This window comes from Hyla sarda, chromosome 1 (genome assembly GCF_029499605.1).
Source record: "Hyla sarda isolate aHylSar1 chromosome 1, aHylSar1.hap1, whole genome shotgun sequence".
Taxonomy (NCBI): domain Eukaryota; kingdom Metazoa; phylum Chordata; class Amphibia; order Anura; family Hylidae; genus Hyla; species Hyla sarda.
In genome coordinates, this window is record NC_079189.1 from 516,868,262 (window position 1) to 516,887,353 (window position 19,092).

At 40.2% G+C, this 19,092-nt stretch overlaps 1 protein-coding gene across 3 annotated transcripts in view; it reads right to left on the reverse strand.

The window, feature by feature from the left end:
- ADGRV1 (adhesion G protein-coupled receptor V1) overlaps window positions 1-19,092 on the reverse strand; it is a 588,171-nt gene that overhangs the window by 314,572 nt on the left and 254,507 nt on the right. For all 3 annotated transcript variants that reach the window (XM_056538342.1, XM_056538334.1, XM_056538351.1), the window contains 6 exons: window positions 18,271-18,409; window positions 15,511-15,696; window positions 12,994-13,226; window positions 12,486-12,634; window positions 10,332-10,533; window positions 6,791-7,010 (listed from right to left, as the gene is read on the reverse strand). In XM_056538342.1, the coding sequence (XP_056394317.1) occupies window positions 6,791-7,010; window positions 10,332-10,533; window positions 12,486-12,634; window positions 12,994-13,226; window positions 15,511-15,696; window positions 18,271-18,409 (1,129 nt within the window). The remainder of the gene's footprint in view (window positions 1-6,790; window positions 7,011-10,331; window positions 10,534-12,485; window positions 12,635-12,993; window positions 13,227-15,510; window positions 15,697-18,270; window positions 18,410-19,092) is intronic.

Here is a 19,092-nt window from a genome sequence, read left to right on the forward strand (position 1 = left end):
CCCCCCTCCCCCCCCCCCCTTCTTTTTATTTCTCCCTCTTGTCTCTATTCTCCTGCTCCCACTCCTTCCTGTTTCCTCTATATCTGTTTCTGGATCTTTTTATCCCTTATGTTCAATACTGTTAGACGGTTTCCACTGTGAGGGTTATAGCTTGCAGCCAGCACTCTCTTCAGTTACTATGAGATTGTCTATCTTCTTATATTAGATTATTGAGCTGCATTTTCTGTTATTTGTTCTTGATATAGACAACTTATGTATACCTCATGTACAACCGTTTTGGTATTGTGTACTATTTCTATGACTTTCTAATAAAACTCGTTTTAAAAATAAAAAAAAAAACATTTATTAAAATTTTGTAAAAAAAAATAAACATTTAGTTAAATACATTTTTACATCCCTACTGTGTCTTTTTTTTTTGGTTCCCAACTATTTTGTGAAAAAAACGCAAAAGGGGCCAAAAACTGCAAATTCCACACAAAGGTAAAAATGACAGGAAAAAAACGCTAAAACGCAGGGAAAAACTGTGGCAGTTTTTCTGATGTTTTTTCTGGCATTTTTATGCCACTAAAATCGCAGGGCAAAATCTCAGTGGAGTCCTAGCCGTAATATAGTAATAGGGTACAGTGTATAGCAGGGTTACAGTCAAGGGCCACAGTGTCTGGCAGAGTTATAATAATTATTGGTTTCATATAGTGGATAAGGATCTGTTGAAAAAGTGAGGAGCCAATGATGTCCTGGTGGTCTAAACCAGAAGAAGAAGAAAAAGAATACAGAGAAGATGTCACCTATGAGTCACAAACATCATTGGCCCTGATTTAGATTTAGAATTGAGTTTAGTTTCCTTTGTGGGTTTTAATTCCCTACAATTTTTTCCACAGTATTCACTAATGTTCCCCTACATTTTGCACTTTCCCCTGCATTTTTCTTTTTTTTTTTTTTTACACATGCTCTGATCTGTCTGGTTTTCCTCCTTTTCCTTTTTTCTTTTAAATCAACTGGTGGCAGAAAGTTAAACATATTTGTAAATTACTTCTATTAAAAAAATCTTAATCCTTACTGTACTTATTAGCTGCTGAATAATACAGAGGAAATTCTTTTCTTTTTGGAATGCTCTCTGATGACATCACGAGCACAGTTCTCTCTGCTGACGTTATTATAATAATGCTTTATTTATTGTTGTTGTTGTTGTCCTTAGTGGGATTTGAACCCTAGTCCCCAGCACTGCAAGGCAGCAATGCTAACCACTGAGCCACCATGCTGCCCTTAGCAAACATCTGCTATACATCTGCTATACATCTGCTATGCATCTGCTATGCATGGTTGCTAAAATGGACAGATGTCAGCAGAGAGCACTGTGTTCGTGATGTCATCAGTGTTCCAAAAAGAAAGGAATTTCCTCTGTAGCATTCAGTAGCTAATAAGTACTGGAAGGATTAAGATTTTTTTTAATAGAAGTAATTTACAAATATGTTTATCTTTCTGCCACCAGTTGTTTTAAAAGAAAAATGGTTTTCACCGGACTACCCCTTTAAATTCACCACATGTACTGTGGAAACCTTAGTAAATATGTTGGGTTTTGTGAAAATGTCGGGGGACACACGCCCGCTTTCCCAGACAGCCATGCTCCTTTTTCAGGCTTTCTAAGTAAAATGGAGAGTTGGTCAGGTTTTTTTTCAATTCTGGCGCATATTCTGGCACAGACAGAATCTGGCGCACAACCCAACAGAACCTGTGGGGTTTACAATAGTAAAGTATGCCATTGTGTATACTGCCTGACTGTGTCCCATCAGAGCTTTAGTCACTTGTAAGTTCTGCAGTTATGATTAGTGAAACAACCATTCCCAGCATGCCCTTACCACAACTTAGATCATACTGGGAGATGTAGTTTACCTTGGTTTAGCATTTTCCTATTACTTGGCAATAGGTATATTTCATTATTTTTGTAGTTAAGATAATTTCCCACAGCATGCTACACTGCGGGTGAATATATATATATATATATATATATATATATATATATATATATATATATGTTCATGTGTGTATGAACATGAACCCACCACAAACTCCCTTGGAAGTCATTATACAGAATGCTAATCTCCAATGGAAAAAGAACAGTGGGGGAGATTTATCAAAACCTGTCCAGAGGAGGAGTTGCTGAGTTGCCCATAGCAACCAATCAGATCGCTTCTTTTGAAGCCTTTTCAAAAATAAAATAATCAGGATAGGAGGAAAAAAAAACTCCGGATCCTCGGCACCACCCGTTGCAATAAACTTCAGAAGTCACTGGTACAGTTAAAAGTTTCTTTATTCACCTATGTCAGACGCGTTTCGAGGTTTAGGATACCTCTTTCTCAATGACCTTGGTGCTTATACAGACAATATAAAATAACAGTTTTATATAATAAAAGATGGACGCCTTAAACGCCTTATATAGAGAAGCTGCTCTTGGATTCTAGGAACTAGGAGTAGGTAGTCACTTGGAAATTGAAACTAAAAGTATCTTTTAATATTATCGTATGTTTTACTATGATAGAGTATTTTTTATGAATGAACTACTGACGTGGGAGCCCACACACGTCAGCTAGCAGCGCTATATCAGCGCATGTCTATGACAGATCTTAAGTACCACCTGACACCGTTTAAGGCGTCCATCTTTTATTATATAAAACTGTTATTTTATATTGTCTGTATAAGCAGCAAGGTCATTGAGAAAGAGGTATCCTAAACCTCGAGACGCGTCTGACATAGGTGAATAAAGAAACTTAACTGTACCAGTGACTTCTGAAGTTTATTGCAACGTGTGGCGCCGAGGATCCAGAGTTTTGTTTCCCCTCCTATCCTGATTATCTACTATCGAGTGAGGTGCCACTTCCTCGACATCTCTGGACGGCTGCACCATTACTTCCACACCGAGATAATCCAGGTTGCTGCATGCCTAATGCAACCTGGCAAGGTGAGTGGTTTTTGCATATACCGCTCACTCTAAATATTTACATCTGGTTCAAACGTACTGCAAATGGGAGATACAAGTATGAAATGCCATATCTCCATGGTGTGTTCTTGTTTGGTGTTTTTCCACCCTTCATGGGGGTTTTTAGGATCAGTAAAAGTTTTGAAAACAACATCAGAAAAAACATATGTGTACATTAATGTGTCCCCCCCCCCTCCCCCCCTCTCCCCTTTCCCAATTATTCAATAGAAATCCTTGAGTCACATGATGAAAGAATCACATGAGGAAAATGCCACATAAAAATGGATATACCACTACACACTATTTTGGGAAATTTTATTTTATTTAATTTTTTTTTTCAGGTGAAAAATTTGGGTTTCAAGAAAGCCTCAGGCTATGTTCACACGACAATGCAATCCAATTATTCAATAGAAATCCTTGAGTCACATGATGAAAGAATCACATGAGGAAAATGCCACATAAAAATGGATATACCACTACACACTATTTTGGGAAATTTTATTTTATTTAATTTTTTTTTTCAGGTGAAAAATTTGGGTTTCAAGAAAGCCTCAGGCTATGTTCACACGACAATGCAATCCATGTGGCGTCCGCAGGAAGAATGAACAGGTTCATTCTTTCTGCGTACACAGAACACAGAATTTCCACACCAGAAACATCTGGCACAGAAATTCCAATGTGTGTACAGCGCAGCAGAATCCGGATGAATTCATCCGGACTCTGCTGTAGTGGAATCTCCATGGAGTATTCCAATGCTGAATTCCGCATGGAAATTCCAAGGTGTGAACATGGTCTCACAGTGATAGAATTTCTATAGAAAGCTAAATTGCTATTTTTTCTTTACTGCTTTTGTAAATTTGTCATTTATTTTGTTCATGTATATTGCACTTTTATATTGAGTTTATATTATGATATTAATTGTAACCCCTTATCATATGCACAGTGCCCTGGACCCAAGGAAAAATCTTAAAGATATGTTATATTTTATTTACTGGATAATGCATCCATATCATGCAGAACCAACATTGAAATCCACTAAAGATGATTCCTCCTATGCATGTTGTAGTTGGGTTGTTTTTTATTTATTTATTTTTTTAATAGGAAAAAAATGAAGGCCATAAATAATCACATATGACACTAAACACGTGTTAAACCCATGTCTTTTAACAGAGTGCCATCTGGCATTGTTTCCAGAGTATTGGATATTATCATTACTGATGTAATGGCCTGGTTGTGATCTGATGTAGTAATCTGATGCATCTCACATTTTTGTCCTCTGACATCCAAGTTAAAATGAACAGTATATTTGGAACATAAAGGTTAAAGGGGTACCTGGTGGAAAATATTATAAAATATTTCTATTAAATCAACTGGTGCCAGAAAGATAAACAGATTTGTAAATTATACAAGTAAAGAGAAACTCGGCACCACCTGCTGAATAGCACTGAAGGGATATGATCTGTACTCGGTATACTGTGTCTTCCCTTGCAACTGCTGGAGGGATTTCAGTGGTGCTCTACGTGTGCAGCAAAGTCCATTCAAAGCATAAGCATAGAAGGTATAGAGAAACAGAGCAACTCACCACACCGACCCAGGTATTCTTTGTAGGTGAAACTTTATTCCAGGATTATCACCACGGGAGACAAGCAGGGGGGAGTAGACAAGGACGCGGGGGTATCCTCTTGGTGATGGACCGTTTGGCGCCGAAGTGCTTCGTCAGACCGGTCTGACGAAGCGCAGGGGAACTACTACTCCCATAATGGATAGAAGTATGTTCCATGATGGGAGTAATAGTAGTCCCGGCTGTGGGAGTCTGTAGGCAGAGGTGTTAAAACTGCCATACAGGAGGGATGTTATAACGGGTCTTAACAGATGAATATTTATTCAGCCGTTAGCACCCGTTATTTCATCCGTTATTATACATCCATTTTTACATAGAAAACGGATGTTTAATAATGAATGAGTGCTCATAGTGTGAAAGGAGCCTTAGAGATGAGAACCAAACTGATGTCTACCTGGTAACCAATTATTTGTGTTGTAGGCTCATTTCCAGGTAAAGGAACTACATCTGATAAATAGAACCAGTACTGAAAATACTTCCTGGCAGACATGGAAGAGACATTCCTCTTATATGGTTGATGAGAAGTGTAAATGATCTGACTTCCTGAGCAGTGGGTATATTAATAGGAGACCAGACTGTTCAGGAGGTATGCACTTCCCGTTGGTGTTCTTGGCACAACATGCACCTTACATCCTTCACAGTGTGTCGTATTCAAAGCATATGTTAAATACATCATGTACTAGTTCTTATACTCACACAATGCAAAAAACAAAACAGTGTGTTATTATGTTAAATACATCATGTACCAGTTCTTATACTCTCTCAATGAATATAACAAAAACAAAACCATTGTGTTATTATGTATACTATACGAAGAGATACTAACAACGGGGCCTGTCCAAACCCTGCAGTCACAGGCTGGAAATTCACTATTTGAATGTAGAGCACACTACATTACATTACACTACATTGAAGGCACCATCAGAAAATGATCTATTGTTTAAAGGGGTTATCCACCATAAGGTGATTTTAGTACTTACAGTACCTGTCAGACAGTAATGACATGCTTAGGAAAGCTCCGTGCTTGTCTTGGTGCTAAAAGGCTGTGTTGTGAGTCTTTTTGTGAAATGGCTTTTTCTGGTTGGAGTTCCCTCCTTGCAACTACAAGTCCCAGGATGTTTTGTTTGTAAGTGTGAGGTCACTTTTCTCCCTCCCACACATCAGTCTCCCATTGCAGTACACCTGGGACAATTCCATGCAGCCCGGTGGAGAATGATTGTGCCCCCCACCCAGCGGTCGCTCCACCCTTTGGCTGTTTGGGCATGCTGTGAGATGTAGTTTTGCAACAGCTGGAGATACACTGAAAAACACCAATCTATTTTATAAAGTAATCCTGAAATCTTGCAATTTTCATTCTCACCACTAAGCCTAAAACTAAGTTGAGAAATTACTGTTCTGTCTGTGATGATATGGAGGAGGCTGCTGGAACAAGATATGTAATGAATGACTGTGGAATTACCTCTTCACAGGTCAGTGTACGCATAGACACCTTTCCCATTCATGACAGTGGGACAAAGGTATTGTCTATTGTTGCCTATGTCCATGGGGCTCACTGTAAAACATATTTATTTTGTGTACCAGGACAAATAGGTTGTGCTCTCATGTTAATATATATATATATATATATATATATATATATATATATATATAGTAAATTTGAGTAGCCGTATTAGTCCAGTGATGCAGATGCAAATCATAAAATGTTGCAGTATCTTGTAATACCTTTTTTATTGGACTAACAGCATTTTGCAGAGACAAGCTTTCGGGATTCCTCCCTTTATCAAGTCCAAAGCAATTGCTTTGGACTTGATAAAGGGAGGAATCCCGAAAGCTTGTCTCTACAAAATGCTGTTAGTGCAATAAAAAAGGTATTACAAGATACTGCAACATTTTATGATTTGCATCTATATATATATATATATATATATATATATATATATATATTAATTTACACACCCATGCACATCATAATATATCATTGTTTAGTTACAGATTAAAGAGATATCTCAATAATTCAATCGGACAATACTCCAAGAACACTCCACCGAGATCTGCAGGCCTCTTCCTTCTTTATGGGTGTTCCAGATTGTGAACATCCACCAATGGCATCCGTAGTTAACTTAACATTGTATGTGTTTTCATCTTTGTCTATATAATGTATACATTGGTGAGAAGTTGCAGTTTCTATAAAGTACCTGAGCCTCTCCCGTGTGTCCTCTGATTCTTTCCAACATCAATGATATGGCGGTGGTTACATTAGGGTTAGGAATTGTTATGCCACTCTGGTTGAGGAACCTCACGGCTCCATTTGGTGAGTCACTTTTAGCTATTGTAATGACTGACACAATGTTCTGGCCCAGAATCGCTCCTCCACTCGCTCCCACTAGGCGAATCTCAAACTGCTCAGCGAACTCACTGAAACAGGAAAATGAAATGCAAGATGTCATAAACATAGAACCGTATCAATGATGGATTGGCAGTGTCTGGCAGTGCTACATCATTTCTCATTTTTGTAGTATCCTTCTTAAATTGCAACATAAAGGCTAGAGAGGGAATGACAAATCACATGTATTCCATATGGTTTTAATTAATATTCTTAGCTGCATTGTAACAAAGCATAGGTTTTATTTATTTATTTATTTCTATAAGCTATGCTTTGTTGTGATGATGTCACAAGTTGTGTGAATGTGTGCATGAATAGGCTGTACCCGCTGTCACGCCCCCTCCCATAGACTTGCATTGAGAGGGCGGGAAGTGACACCATGAGGGAGCGGGGCTATGACATCAGGAATTCCCGCCGCCGGCACCAGTGTCCGGAACTGTTTGTTCCAAAGGCTGAGCAGCGGAGTACCACTTTAACTGTTATTTTACTAATGAAATAATATATATTAAGGTAACCAAAAATTTATTTAAAAGCCCTGTATCACTGTGCTTAATGTTGTATATAGCCCAACTGGCTTATTATTATGTTATATTATGTTCATATGTGACCAGAGGCTGCAGAATCCTGACACCATTGCACAGTATGAGGGTATGTTCACATGCGTATTTTCTGCTGCTAATTTACCTACCTATTGAAGTCAATGAGTAGCACAATCAGCTGCAGAAAATACACAGCACAGTACGGCATGTGGGAACATACTTTTATACTACAGTGGTCCCTCAACATATGATATTAATTGGTTCCAGGAGAACCATCATATATTGAAACCATCATATGTCGAGTACATATGTCTATGTAAAAATGGTAATTGGTTCTGGGACCTCGGAACCATTGTATGTTGAATACATATCTCTATGGGAAACTGCTAATTGGTTCTGGGATGACCATTGTATGTGGAGTGTATGGGGAGTGTTTAACAAACCAGGGTGCCTCCAGCTGTTGCACAACTACAACTCCCAGCATGCATGTACAGCCATTGACTGTCTGGGCATGCTGGGAGTGATAGTTTTGCAACAGCTGGAGTCACACTGATAGGGAAACATTGATGTATGGGGTGTATTGTGTGTATATCTATTGTATGTGATGTGTGACATCGCATACAGTACTGTACAGTTCTTTAAATATCTTCAGGGGGGACAGAATGTCCTCCATTACGATCCTGCCGACTACAGCTCTATAGGAAAGGAAGGGGAGGGCAGCCAGCAGCTCATTGGATGCCTGCAGCAAGATGCTGCAGGCTATTGGCTATGGCTGCACTGGGGGGGCGGGGCTTACATGGAGCTCACAGTGGAAGCCTGTATGAGTTAGCAGGACAGCATGTGAGTAACAGGAGGCAGAACGGGGCACACGGGGCACATTAAACAACTATCTGTCAGTTGCTGAAGTTGTCAGCGCTGTCAGATAGCTGTTTGTAAGATGGCCCCAACACACAGCAGCATCATATGTCGAGGCTGCCTTCAACATACGATGGGCTCTGAGAGGCCATCATATGTTGAAATGATCATATGTCGAGGCCATCATAAGTCGAGGGGTCACTGTATATTTAAAACAATTAATTAAGCCCCCACCCTTTATGGAGGGTTGGCGGTGATTTAAAGATGTAGAAATGAGTATATACAAAGAGTATATACCCCACCAGACCATGCGGTAGTGTAAGGGCTCTTTATCCTTCTAAAGGCACTGTGGTAAATGGAAGGGGGCTTAGTTCATGTTCTAAATACTGTATTATACTGTGCAAAGGGTACAGGGTATGTTCTCACATAGTGTTCCATAAAGATGTAGGAATAGTGTCCATGTGTCTTTATAAGCTGAGCTTTATTGGGATGTCACAATTGTGTATTTAAAGGCAAATTCCTGTTTTGGTCACAATATCACAATAGTGTGTGTATGCGTGTGTATTTTGATTAATAAGTCCACTGGTCCTTATTGAAGAGGTAATGGTGTTTAGGAGTTTAAAGGGAGCCTAACAGCTGTTTCATTCTGCCTGAACCACAGGCAGCATGAAAAATGCACACATCTGGGACTGTTATACGCAAATATTGGGGACTGCCTCAATTGATAAACCTTTGTTCCAAGAGTTTTGTGCTGGACTTTTTCGTCTTTCTTCTGATGTTTGTTGGGTGTAGTCCACTCCTTTCCGTGCAGCGATTTATAGATTGAGGGTGAGCTGAAACCTACTTGTTATGTAAGAATAAGTTTGCCTTATTATCAAACCTTGAATTTATTTCATGCTCACTGTGGTTCAAAAAGCATGAAACAGCTGTTAGTTTCCCTTTGTAATGTCCCAGTACAGGAAATGGTCCTGCACTACCGTTAGGCCCTGTCAGGTTGAGACCCTCAGTGACCTGGGGGCTCTCCTGCAAGGTCTCCCCATGTTGTTTCCAGAATGTTGTGTATATCACTTTAATGCCTAGACAGTATCCTAATGTATAGGTAATACAAAGGACCTGTGGGGTCTATCACATGTTATGTTATGCAGTCATATGTTCTCCCAGAGAGCACCAGCTTAACCTATGACCTGCAGCTTGACCAATGGGCTTTAGTCCAGTCCCCCACTATCTAAAGGGGCTGCCATTACAATTTATTCTCTTGTACGATCAGTCTTTACTGAACCAGCAACCACCAGAGATCTCAGTGCAAATGATCAGCATCTGGAAGAGCCCAAAAGCTACAGTCATTCCAGTAAGTCTCAAGTCTATGTCTGCTGTCACTACAAGTAGTCAAGTCCTGCATATAGTCAAGTCAAGTCCAATCTCGACTCAAGTTAATAACAAGTATATTGGCCCAGCAAGCTGCGAGGTCCTTCTTGGTCCTGGCCACCTCTCTGGGAAATCTGGTATTAGCTATGAAGTTCCATCTGTCTTATACTCAGTAAAGCCTCCGTTTGACCATAACTCGTTGTGGACTCTCATTTCACTACAAGCAACTGGGATATCGGAGAAACCGGGCGTGTGGTGTTCCGGAACCCTAAAACCACACTGGCGTCACGAACACTAGGGGTTAACAACATCTTGCCCCCGGGGTTAATACGATCTGATCCCACCACTCACACCGCTACACCCGTGGTCCCGCCTTACACCCGTGGGTCACCACATTTACATCTGCAGAGGAGCTTGTGAATTGGTTGTGGTGAAGTCAGGTGACCATTCTTCCTCTATGTTCACAATGGTACCTGTGTGCCTGTTGCTATACTATCACAGTAAAGTGTATGTCTGTGAGGGCTGCATTTCCTCTGTTGTGATGGTGTCAGTGAGTGTATGTATATGCTTTGTATTTGTAGGTGCATGTTATACCTTTCTTCATCATCAGTAATCCAGACGTTGATAAAGCTCCTATTTTGTCCATGATGAAATGTGACTGAAGTATTAGAGATTGTGTAGTCTACGCCATTGGGCGAAGCAGAAATGCCTCGAGAGAGAAAATCAGCTGTCACGTATCCATATGTTCCATGTATTCTCAAAACTGGAATCAGTAATGTCCCTACATCTTCTTCCACTAGGAAAATAAATGTACATTTACCAAATGTTGTATTTATAACATGATGAGAAATTAAAATATATAGTTGATTAGTAAGTTTTTATAGTTTTTTATTTACAATATTTAACATATAATAGATGTCTATCCTATGAAATACTTATACAACAAGCATCTCTGTTGAAACTACCAAGTTACCACTAAATAACCTATAAGTTGACTTAGCCTTACTAAGATGCTCTTTGTTCATAACAGAAGCTACAATGTTCTGCCAACTCTCTCGCACAACAGATACTGACAGCACCCAAATGGATCTCACTAACTTACAATGAGGCCCCTGGAATTTTTACTGTAGTGTCCACCATTTGTCAGAACAGTTGTGCATGAAGTTTTTTCCCTGTTATTTATTGTTTTGCCATTTGTTATATCAAACTAAAAGGGACTGTTACATAAAAAAATGCAGATGAACCTGCAGGCACCATCTTATAGGGTAGGAGGAGCTGAGCAGATTGATATATAGTCTTGTGGGAAAAATTCCAGGATATCTTGATATTTATTAATAGCAGTCTCTGCTCAGTAGTCAAGTGGGTGGTCCTATTGAGTAATTGACAGCTCTCTAGATGGCCCCTTATACACAAATAGCTGTCAATCACTGAGTAAAACGCTTACTTGACTATTTTGCCCAGAATGAGCAGAGATTCCTGATTCCAGATGACAAGTAATAATTGAACTTTTCTATCAAAACAATGTATTCATCTGCTCAGCTCCTCCTGCTCTATTATTGGATTTCTATAGATTAGATTGTATTATCCAAGTGACAGGTTCCCTTTAACCTCTGAGACCTGTGTTTCTATTTTACAGTGATATGCACAAGTGGCTAGTTGTACTCCCCCGTGTACACTCTAAAACTAGGTTCACACTGCTGTTGTGCTCTGACCTATTCAGGGTCTGTTTTTTGCGCTGAATGGTCCCTGAACTGGTCGGAGCACAACTGACACTGCCAGGTCTCGTCGGATCCCACTGACTTACAGACAGTGTCTGGTATTTTACAGGAGTTGAGTGGAGACAAAAATAGGATATGCAGTATTTTTTTCTTCGCTCAACTCTTGTGGTTCTGACGGAACTCCCTTCAGCGGAGCATGGCAGAAATGTGAATGAGCCTAATGGTGTTTGCTCTCATTTTATTGTATTGTCATAGGATTATTTGCACTATGTCCTTTTTTACCCTCTTCTCTTGATTCACTGAAATTTTATGATCAAAGACCCCTTAAAGTGTGCCCATAGCCCATCCTCCCTTTTTAATCAACCTATGTAATTGTCTAAATATCAATCATTAGCTAAATAGAGCAGTTTCCCCTCTTTGGTTGTCACTTGCATGCATGAATTTGGCTTTGGAGCTTTTTTTTATATATACTTCACTGGAGTACCCTTTAAATGGGTACTCCGCCCCTAGACATCTTATCCCCTATCCAAAGGATAGGGGTAAGATGTCTGATCGCTGGGCTCCTGCCGCTGGGGACCCCAGCGATCTTCCTGCTGCACCCAGCGTTCGTTTCGAGCATCGCAGCCCAGCTAATGACGTCACGGCCACCCCCCCTCAATGCATCTCGATGGGAGGGGGCGTGACGGCTGTCATGCCCCCTCCTATAGACTTTCATTAAAGGGCATGGCTATGAGGTCCTGAGCCTCCGCCCGCATCACCAGTCATCTGGCATGGAGTGAAGTTTGCTCTGTGCACCGGATGTCTGGGGTGCCGCAGCCAGGATCGCGGGGGTCCCCAGCAGCATGACCCCCACTATCAGGCATCTTATCCCCCTATCCTTTGGATAGGGGATAAGATGTCTAGGGGCGGAGTACTCCTTTAATCCTTTTGTATAATTATATTCTGCTAACTACATAAGCAGAGAGTACCACTTTACAGCTAGAAAAAATATACGTTGACATACAAAGATTAAGTAAAAGCACAAAGTTACCTTGTAATGAAACGAACAGTGGATCAAACTCTATGACCCCTTCCGCATTATCGTTTATTAGAATAATGATTCGGATTACAGAATTGTTCCCTATTGAAGGAGGTTCGTCAATCCGGAGTCCATTCTCTCTAACAGCATGGTCATAGCCACTTGGAAAAAAATTCATTATACTTTAATAAATAGTTGTGATGTATAGGGACAATTTAACTTGAGCAATAATAAAGGATAAAAACAAACTTATAACTGTATAAACAGTGTAGGTTTAGTGTAGTTTTTGCTACTTTGTTTAACCATATTCAGCATCATTCAACTACACATACATTTTTGCCTAAGTTAAAATGTACCCTAAATATTGTCCTAACCAGTGTGTCTCCAGCTGGGAGATGTAGTTTTGCAACAGTTGAACGCACATTGGTTGGGAAACACTATCCTATTGTAATGGATGTCATTGGTTTGGGAAAAGATATATAAAAGTTCAATTCTATGTAAAAGCCAAATACTGTTTTACCTTCCTAGAAGAGCAACTTCTGTGATAATGATAAAAAAATCTTCAGGTCCTTCTGGCAATTGATCATTTTTAATTTCTATGGAAACACTTTTCTTTGTTTCATTTGGTCTGAACACAAGTTTTCCTTTGCTGTCTGTGTAGTCCAAGTCCTTTAATGCTGATCCGCTATTGGTTTGGTACTGGAGCTCAACGTCCCCAAAAGTACCACCAGAACGAGAGATAGTCACATTTACCTTTTAAGAACAGCAGAGACAGGTTTAAAAATAATATTTGGATTAGCTGAATAACAAATTGTTTATCCTCTGAAAGACATATGAACTTAGATAAAAAAATATTGTCAAGGACTAAACCCAAAAACAACACAAGGGTCTGTGGGTGACATACTAATAATCACAGAGCAAAATGTGCAGTGTTACCATCATCAACACCATAATACATATCTATTTGCGCAGAAATAATCTGCATAATACATTTTATGTTATATATACAGGACCATAGTTAATCATAATAAAAGTCTCTTCACACAGAGGGAACCCCTATTCCTATTCTAACCTCCAAAAAAGCTTGACGTGTGAATCGCTAAAGAATTCTTTAATTTTAAGCATTGTCGTGCATCCTTGACAGGCAGCAATGAACATGCTGTCTTTGTAGACAAAGCTTGCCATTCCTGCAGTGAAAGTGATAGCTCTTGCTGAGCATCTTCCAGGAATTCAAGGGTGTATGTACCATAGAGACAGGCCATGTATCTGCTATTGGGCCAATGAAGAAAGGGAGTCCATCCCTGGTTGGTTCTATATTACCGAAGAACTCCATTGTCAAAAAATAAAGGGATGGCTGTATTGACCTTAAAGTAGTATTCCAGTATCTATCGCTGGAACCATCCCCCCCCCCCCCCGATCTCCCGCCCTGCACCACGGCTCTATGCATGAATGGAATGTGTCGACCACCGCACAAAGCTTGAAACGACACGCCTCCTCAATGTATCTCTATGGGAGAGGCGGAGATATCCGAATGTTGTATCTCCGCCTTTCCCATAGAAATACATGGAAGGGGTGTGTCAGCCACCGCTTTGTGCGGTGATCGACACATTCCATTCATGAGAAGAGGAGGGCGTTGTTCGTGAGATTGCAGGGGTTCCAGTGGTCGGACCCCCACCATCTGGCATTTATCCCCTATACTGAGGATAAGTTTTTAGAAACTGGATTACCTCTTTAAACTTTGAAATTTCTGTCCTGGCAGGAAAATCAGATGCCAATCTTTGCTATGGGGCACACTTTCTTCTATGTATGGCACTGTAGGGACTCATTGGTATACAGTATATACCATGCATAATCATAAACACGTACCCCAGTACAATTGGACTTGACCTGTTCTTCTTCACTTGATTTAAAGGTGGAATTCCCATTAAATAATGTGATGGTATATCAAAAATATATGTCATCAGTTTATAATCAGTGGAGGGTCCAATCTGTGGGACCTCCACTGATCCTGTGAATGATGGAGTCATGAATTAGCAATATAAATGAATCAATGAATGCTTGAATTAATAAATCAGCAATATGACCCCTTTATTACTTTTCCATTCACAGCAAAGCTCCTGACTACACATTGTACAGGGGAAAGGCAGTATGGACTCTGTGCTTCAGTTCTTCTGCATGGCGAGATACTAGAGGATGCTGTGCAGGCAAAGACTGTGCAATATGTCATCATTTTATGGCATGGGAATGCCACTTCAAGTGTTCCTGTCATTTAGAGAAACATTTGACATGTCACATAGACATGTCAAATGTTTTGATTGGTCCAGGTCTCAGTAAGGACTCCACCAATCTGTAGATATAGCAGAGAGAAGAGCATGTCTGTGTGCTTCACTCCCTGACTCGTTTTGACTTGTAGCAGGAGACGGGTTCCATAGGCTTATAATATCAGATTGAGAAGCAAGCCAGGGAGTGAAACACACAGCTCCACTTCTTTCCTAGCTATATCTACACATTAGTGGGGTTCTTATTGAGACCCCAACAGATCAAAACTGTTGACATGTCTGTGTGATATCTCAAAAGTTTTTTTTTAAATTACAGTAATGCTTTAAAGGGAAACCGACAGAAGGGTCACTCTCACTATCCTGAATACACAGGTGGATAGTGCGGGTGACCCTGTTTCTAATACACCTTACTGGGTGAAAATCAATGCAGCCATTCAAAAAAATATATATCTTGTGGCTAGTATGGTTTTTACTTCCTAACTGCACTGGAAGGTTGCTCCTGCAGTATATGCAATGATTTCTCCGGCCATCTTTGGCTGATAACTCCACCCCCTTCATGGAAATGCTGAGGAATATCTCCTGAACGGCTGTTTCAATTTTCACCTGGCAAGAAGTTTGAATCAGCATCACCCGCACTATCTACCTGTTTATTCAGGTTAGTGCGGGTGACCCTGCTGTCAGTTCATCTTTAAGTAAAAACAGAATGTTAGTAGATTACAGGAGTTCACATAACAATCGGAATGTTTATGGTTGTTTACCCATCTCACGTCTTCAGATATTTGCAGCAGTGTTTGTGAAAACTGAAACTTTCCATATGGGAGATCACTGGAAACCATGGTGATATTGGCAAATCTAGCCGATTCATTTATTATTCCCCCTTCACTGATTTTGCTTAGATGGAATTGATAGTAGCTTTTTTCTTCTGGAACACTGTCATCAAGAGCCTATATGTGACCAATAGGACATAAAGAAGGGAATCAGATTTCCAAGTAGTGATGACATGCTCTTCACTGATGAGGACACTCTGATATACAGGTATACAAGCCTGATAAAGTTGCTTTGTTATTATGCTATTTTTCATATTTTGGACAGAATTTATTTAAAGAATACCAGGTATAGGGTTCACATGGCAGGAATTCAGAATGCACTACTGGATGGACTTATGTATATCTAAACCACAAGCTGTGAATCTGCAACATGTTAATTGCTGAGTTAGATCCACTGAGGATTTATTGTGGATTTTTTCAATTGAGTTCAATGTGGAGGTCAAAACCCACAAAGTCTGCACGTTTTGCAGACTTTAAATTTGAAATTGACTTACTTTTTTAACTATATACTGTGCATACCGGAGCAGGGACTTCTGTTTAATCTGCAATCTCTGCTCCTAAACAGTACTGAGCTGTGATGCATACAGCATTGTATGCATTGCTGCTGCTCACACATTTCTTGGATAAATTGTGAGAGCAGGAAGTCCAGGAATAACCACATGACCTCTAATGGAAAATTCACACCAGAATCTGTACAATTTGGTATATATTTGCCATTGTGCAGAAATGTTTTAGATTTCACACTGCAGAATTTTTGCCGTATGAGGTCATAACACTAAATAGTACGTGTTGGAATTTTATGCTGCTGGCAGTTAGAGCAGTGTGACTCTACTGACAGATTCCCTTTAAGGGTATGTTTACATTTACTATACATGATGTGGATTTTATGGTGCTGATTTTATACTGGTAAACAAATGATAAAAATCTGCAGCATAAATTCCAAAGCATATACATAGTATCAGTAAACATACCCTAAAGATTATGTGTATGCTGACATATCTGTTGAAACATTTTTTAGGCATTGACCCAAACTGTGCACCACTGACGTATGAACCAAACCCTAAAAATGTAAAGGTGTTGTTTTAGAGGACAGCCCAATTATTTAAATAAGGGGGGGGGGGGGGTGAAATGCTTTGTTTTCTTTTGTTTGCTCTGCAGAGAAACTGAAAACTTTCAATCTTAACCACAGATCGCATCTGACTGAGGATCCAGTAGTGAGATGCCTTGTGATCAGCTACTACCTTCTCAGAAAATTCATTGTTCAAAGTGGACAACCCCTCATGAAGAAGATAATTCTTTCCCATAATGTGCTTCAGTGTTTGGAATAAAGGAAACCCTTGAACGAACTTGGGAAGTTGGTGCAGCGCTTCTGGGTTCAATTTCTGACCGCACTTCTGCTCCTGAATTTTGGTCGGAAATTCCGCTGCCGTAGGATAAAATGCAAGTGAATGGTTTCCATTCACCCATTCACACAGCGGAATTTTCTGAGTAGAATTTTCGTGAAAAAAATTCAGATCTAAAAATTCTGCCAGAACAGTGAACTTGCCTAATGTTTTGGTGCGGCATACATTGTCATCTATATGGACGGCAATGTCTGCATGGTCCTAGCCAGAGACTCTCAATTCTGTAATCATTCCAATTCTAATAACTTGTGATCAGCTTGTCGTCACAGGTCCCGTCTGTAAATAGGAATTGTTCTAAATGGACAACCACTTTTAGTAACCATTGCCTATGGCAGGTGTGGTCAGAAACATGGAAGTGCAAATTTTCTAGTTCTCCCTGACTTCCTGAAGGTTTATAAAGCAACATTTTAATAAAATATTCAGAGAATGGATTTCACTTTTTCTTGTTGTTTGAGATTCGATCTATGTATCTTTGATGCATACAATAACTTTGTAAGGACCTGTTTACACTTCCATTTCACAAGTTTTTATCAGTTTAATTCATAGTTAAAGGAGTTGTCTGGTGAAAAATAACTTATCCCCTATCCAAGTATAGTGGATAAGTTATTGATTGCGGCAGGTGCGAGCGCTGGGACCCCCTGCAATCTCCTACACGGGGTCCTGGCAGTCAGCTGGAAGGAGGCGTGCTGACCCCCACACGGAGCACTGGCCGACTCGCCCCCCCATGTACCCCATATAAATACATTAAGGGGGTGTGCTGACTGCTGCTTCCTGTGGGGTCGGTCGTCAGCTTCTGGCAAACTGCCAGAGCCCCGTGCAGGAGATCGCGGGGGTCCCAGCACTTGGACTCCTGTGACCTACAACTTATCCCCTATCCTTGGATAGGGGATAAGTTATTTTTATCTATACTACTCTTTTAAGTCTGATATGAAATGGCTTCTATGAACCTTCTATGCAGATTTTGAAGATTTCACAGTATGAGGTCATGTTAGATAATGTAATGTCTGCATGGCAAATAATGACTAATCATTTATATAATCAGTTCATCCTTTACATTTCTCTACAGGATAATTCAGATGAAGATGTAAGCGCTCAATCTAATTATAGAAAAAATTAATCATACTGTGTAGATGAAACCTTGAAATCTACATTATTTCTTATAAAGCCTACATTCACATTTCTAATGGCCTAATGAATATTATAATAATACTGAATTACCTTAACGATAATATTCAGCGCATTACATGGCATGATGTATTAGGATTATTATGCTAAACATATAACCCACCTGTATAATGACTATGGCAGCAGACTGCCTGTCTCTCAGTGTCAACATTCCTGACGTCTCTAAAAACTCATGAGGGTTTGCTGGAGTTATGTTCCAGTAGACTGTTACGTCACCAAAAATTCCTGGACCTCGGATCAGACTATGGGAAAGATGATATTTGATATCAGAATTAGTTATTCCATTCCGTAGATCAGTCAGGCCAAACACGCTTATGTCTCGTAAACATGAGAATTACGCAGAAAACTAGAATGACCCTTATTATCCCACGTAAGATGCTGCCAAGATTTATATTGTGCTGCAGTTTACAGTGGAAAAAATATGCTTTTCAGTTGTAATGAATATTGTTTGTAAATGTCCCAAAAGTAAGATAACAATGTTATTTTATGTATCTGTTAAGGGAGATCTGCATTGTAGAATGCTGGGAGCCCCCGCGATCTCCTGTACGGGGCCCCGGCCCTCCCGTGCAGGATGCATGTCGGCTGCAGCATGAAGCTGAAGCCAACAAGCACCCTCCATGTACTGTATCTCTATGGGAGATGGGAGAGGTGTAGATGCAGCATTCTTGCATCCCCGCCTCTCCCATAGAGCTGTATGGAGGGGTGCGTGTCGTCGACCTCAGTGAGGTGGCAATGCCGGGTCCCCATACGGGAGATTGCAGGGGGTCCCAGTGGTCGGACCCCCACGATCAGACACTTATCCCCTATCCAGGTCTAGTGCAAGGATTTTTGCCACCCTAGGCAAAGCTCTCCGCCCTTTGACACGCAGCACCTTACTACAGGGGTGACACACTGTAATAAACCTCCTCCTCATGTAATCTCCTTA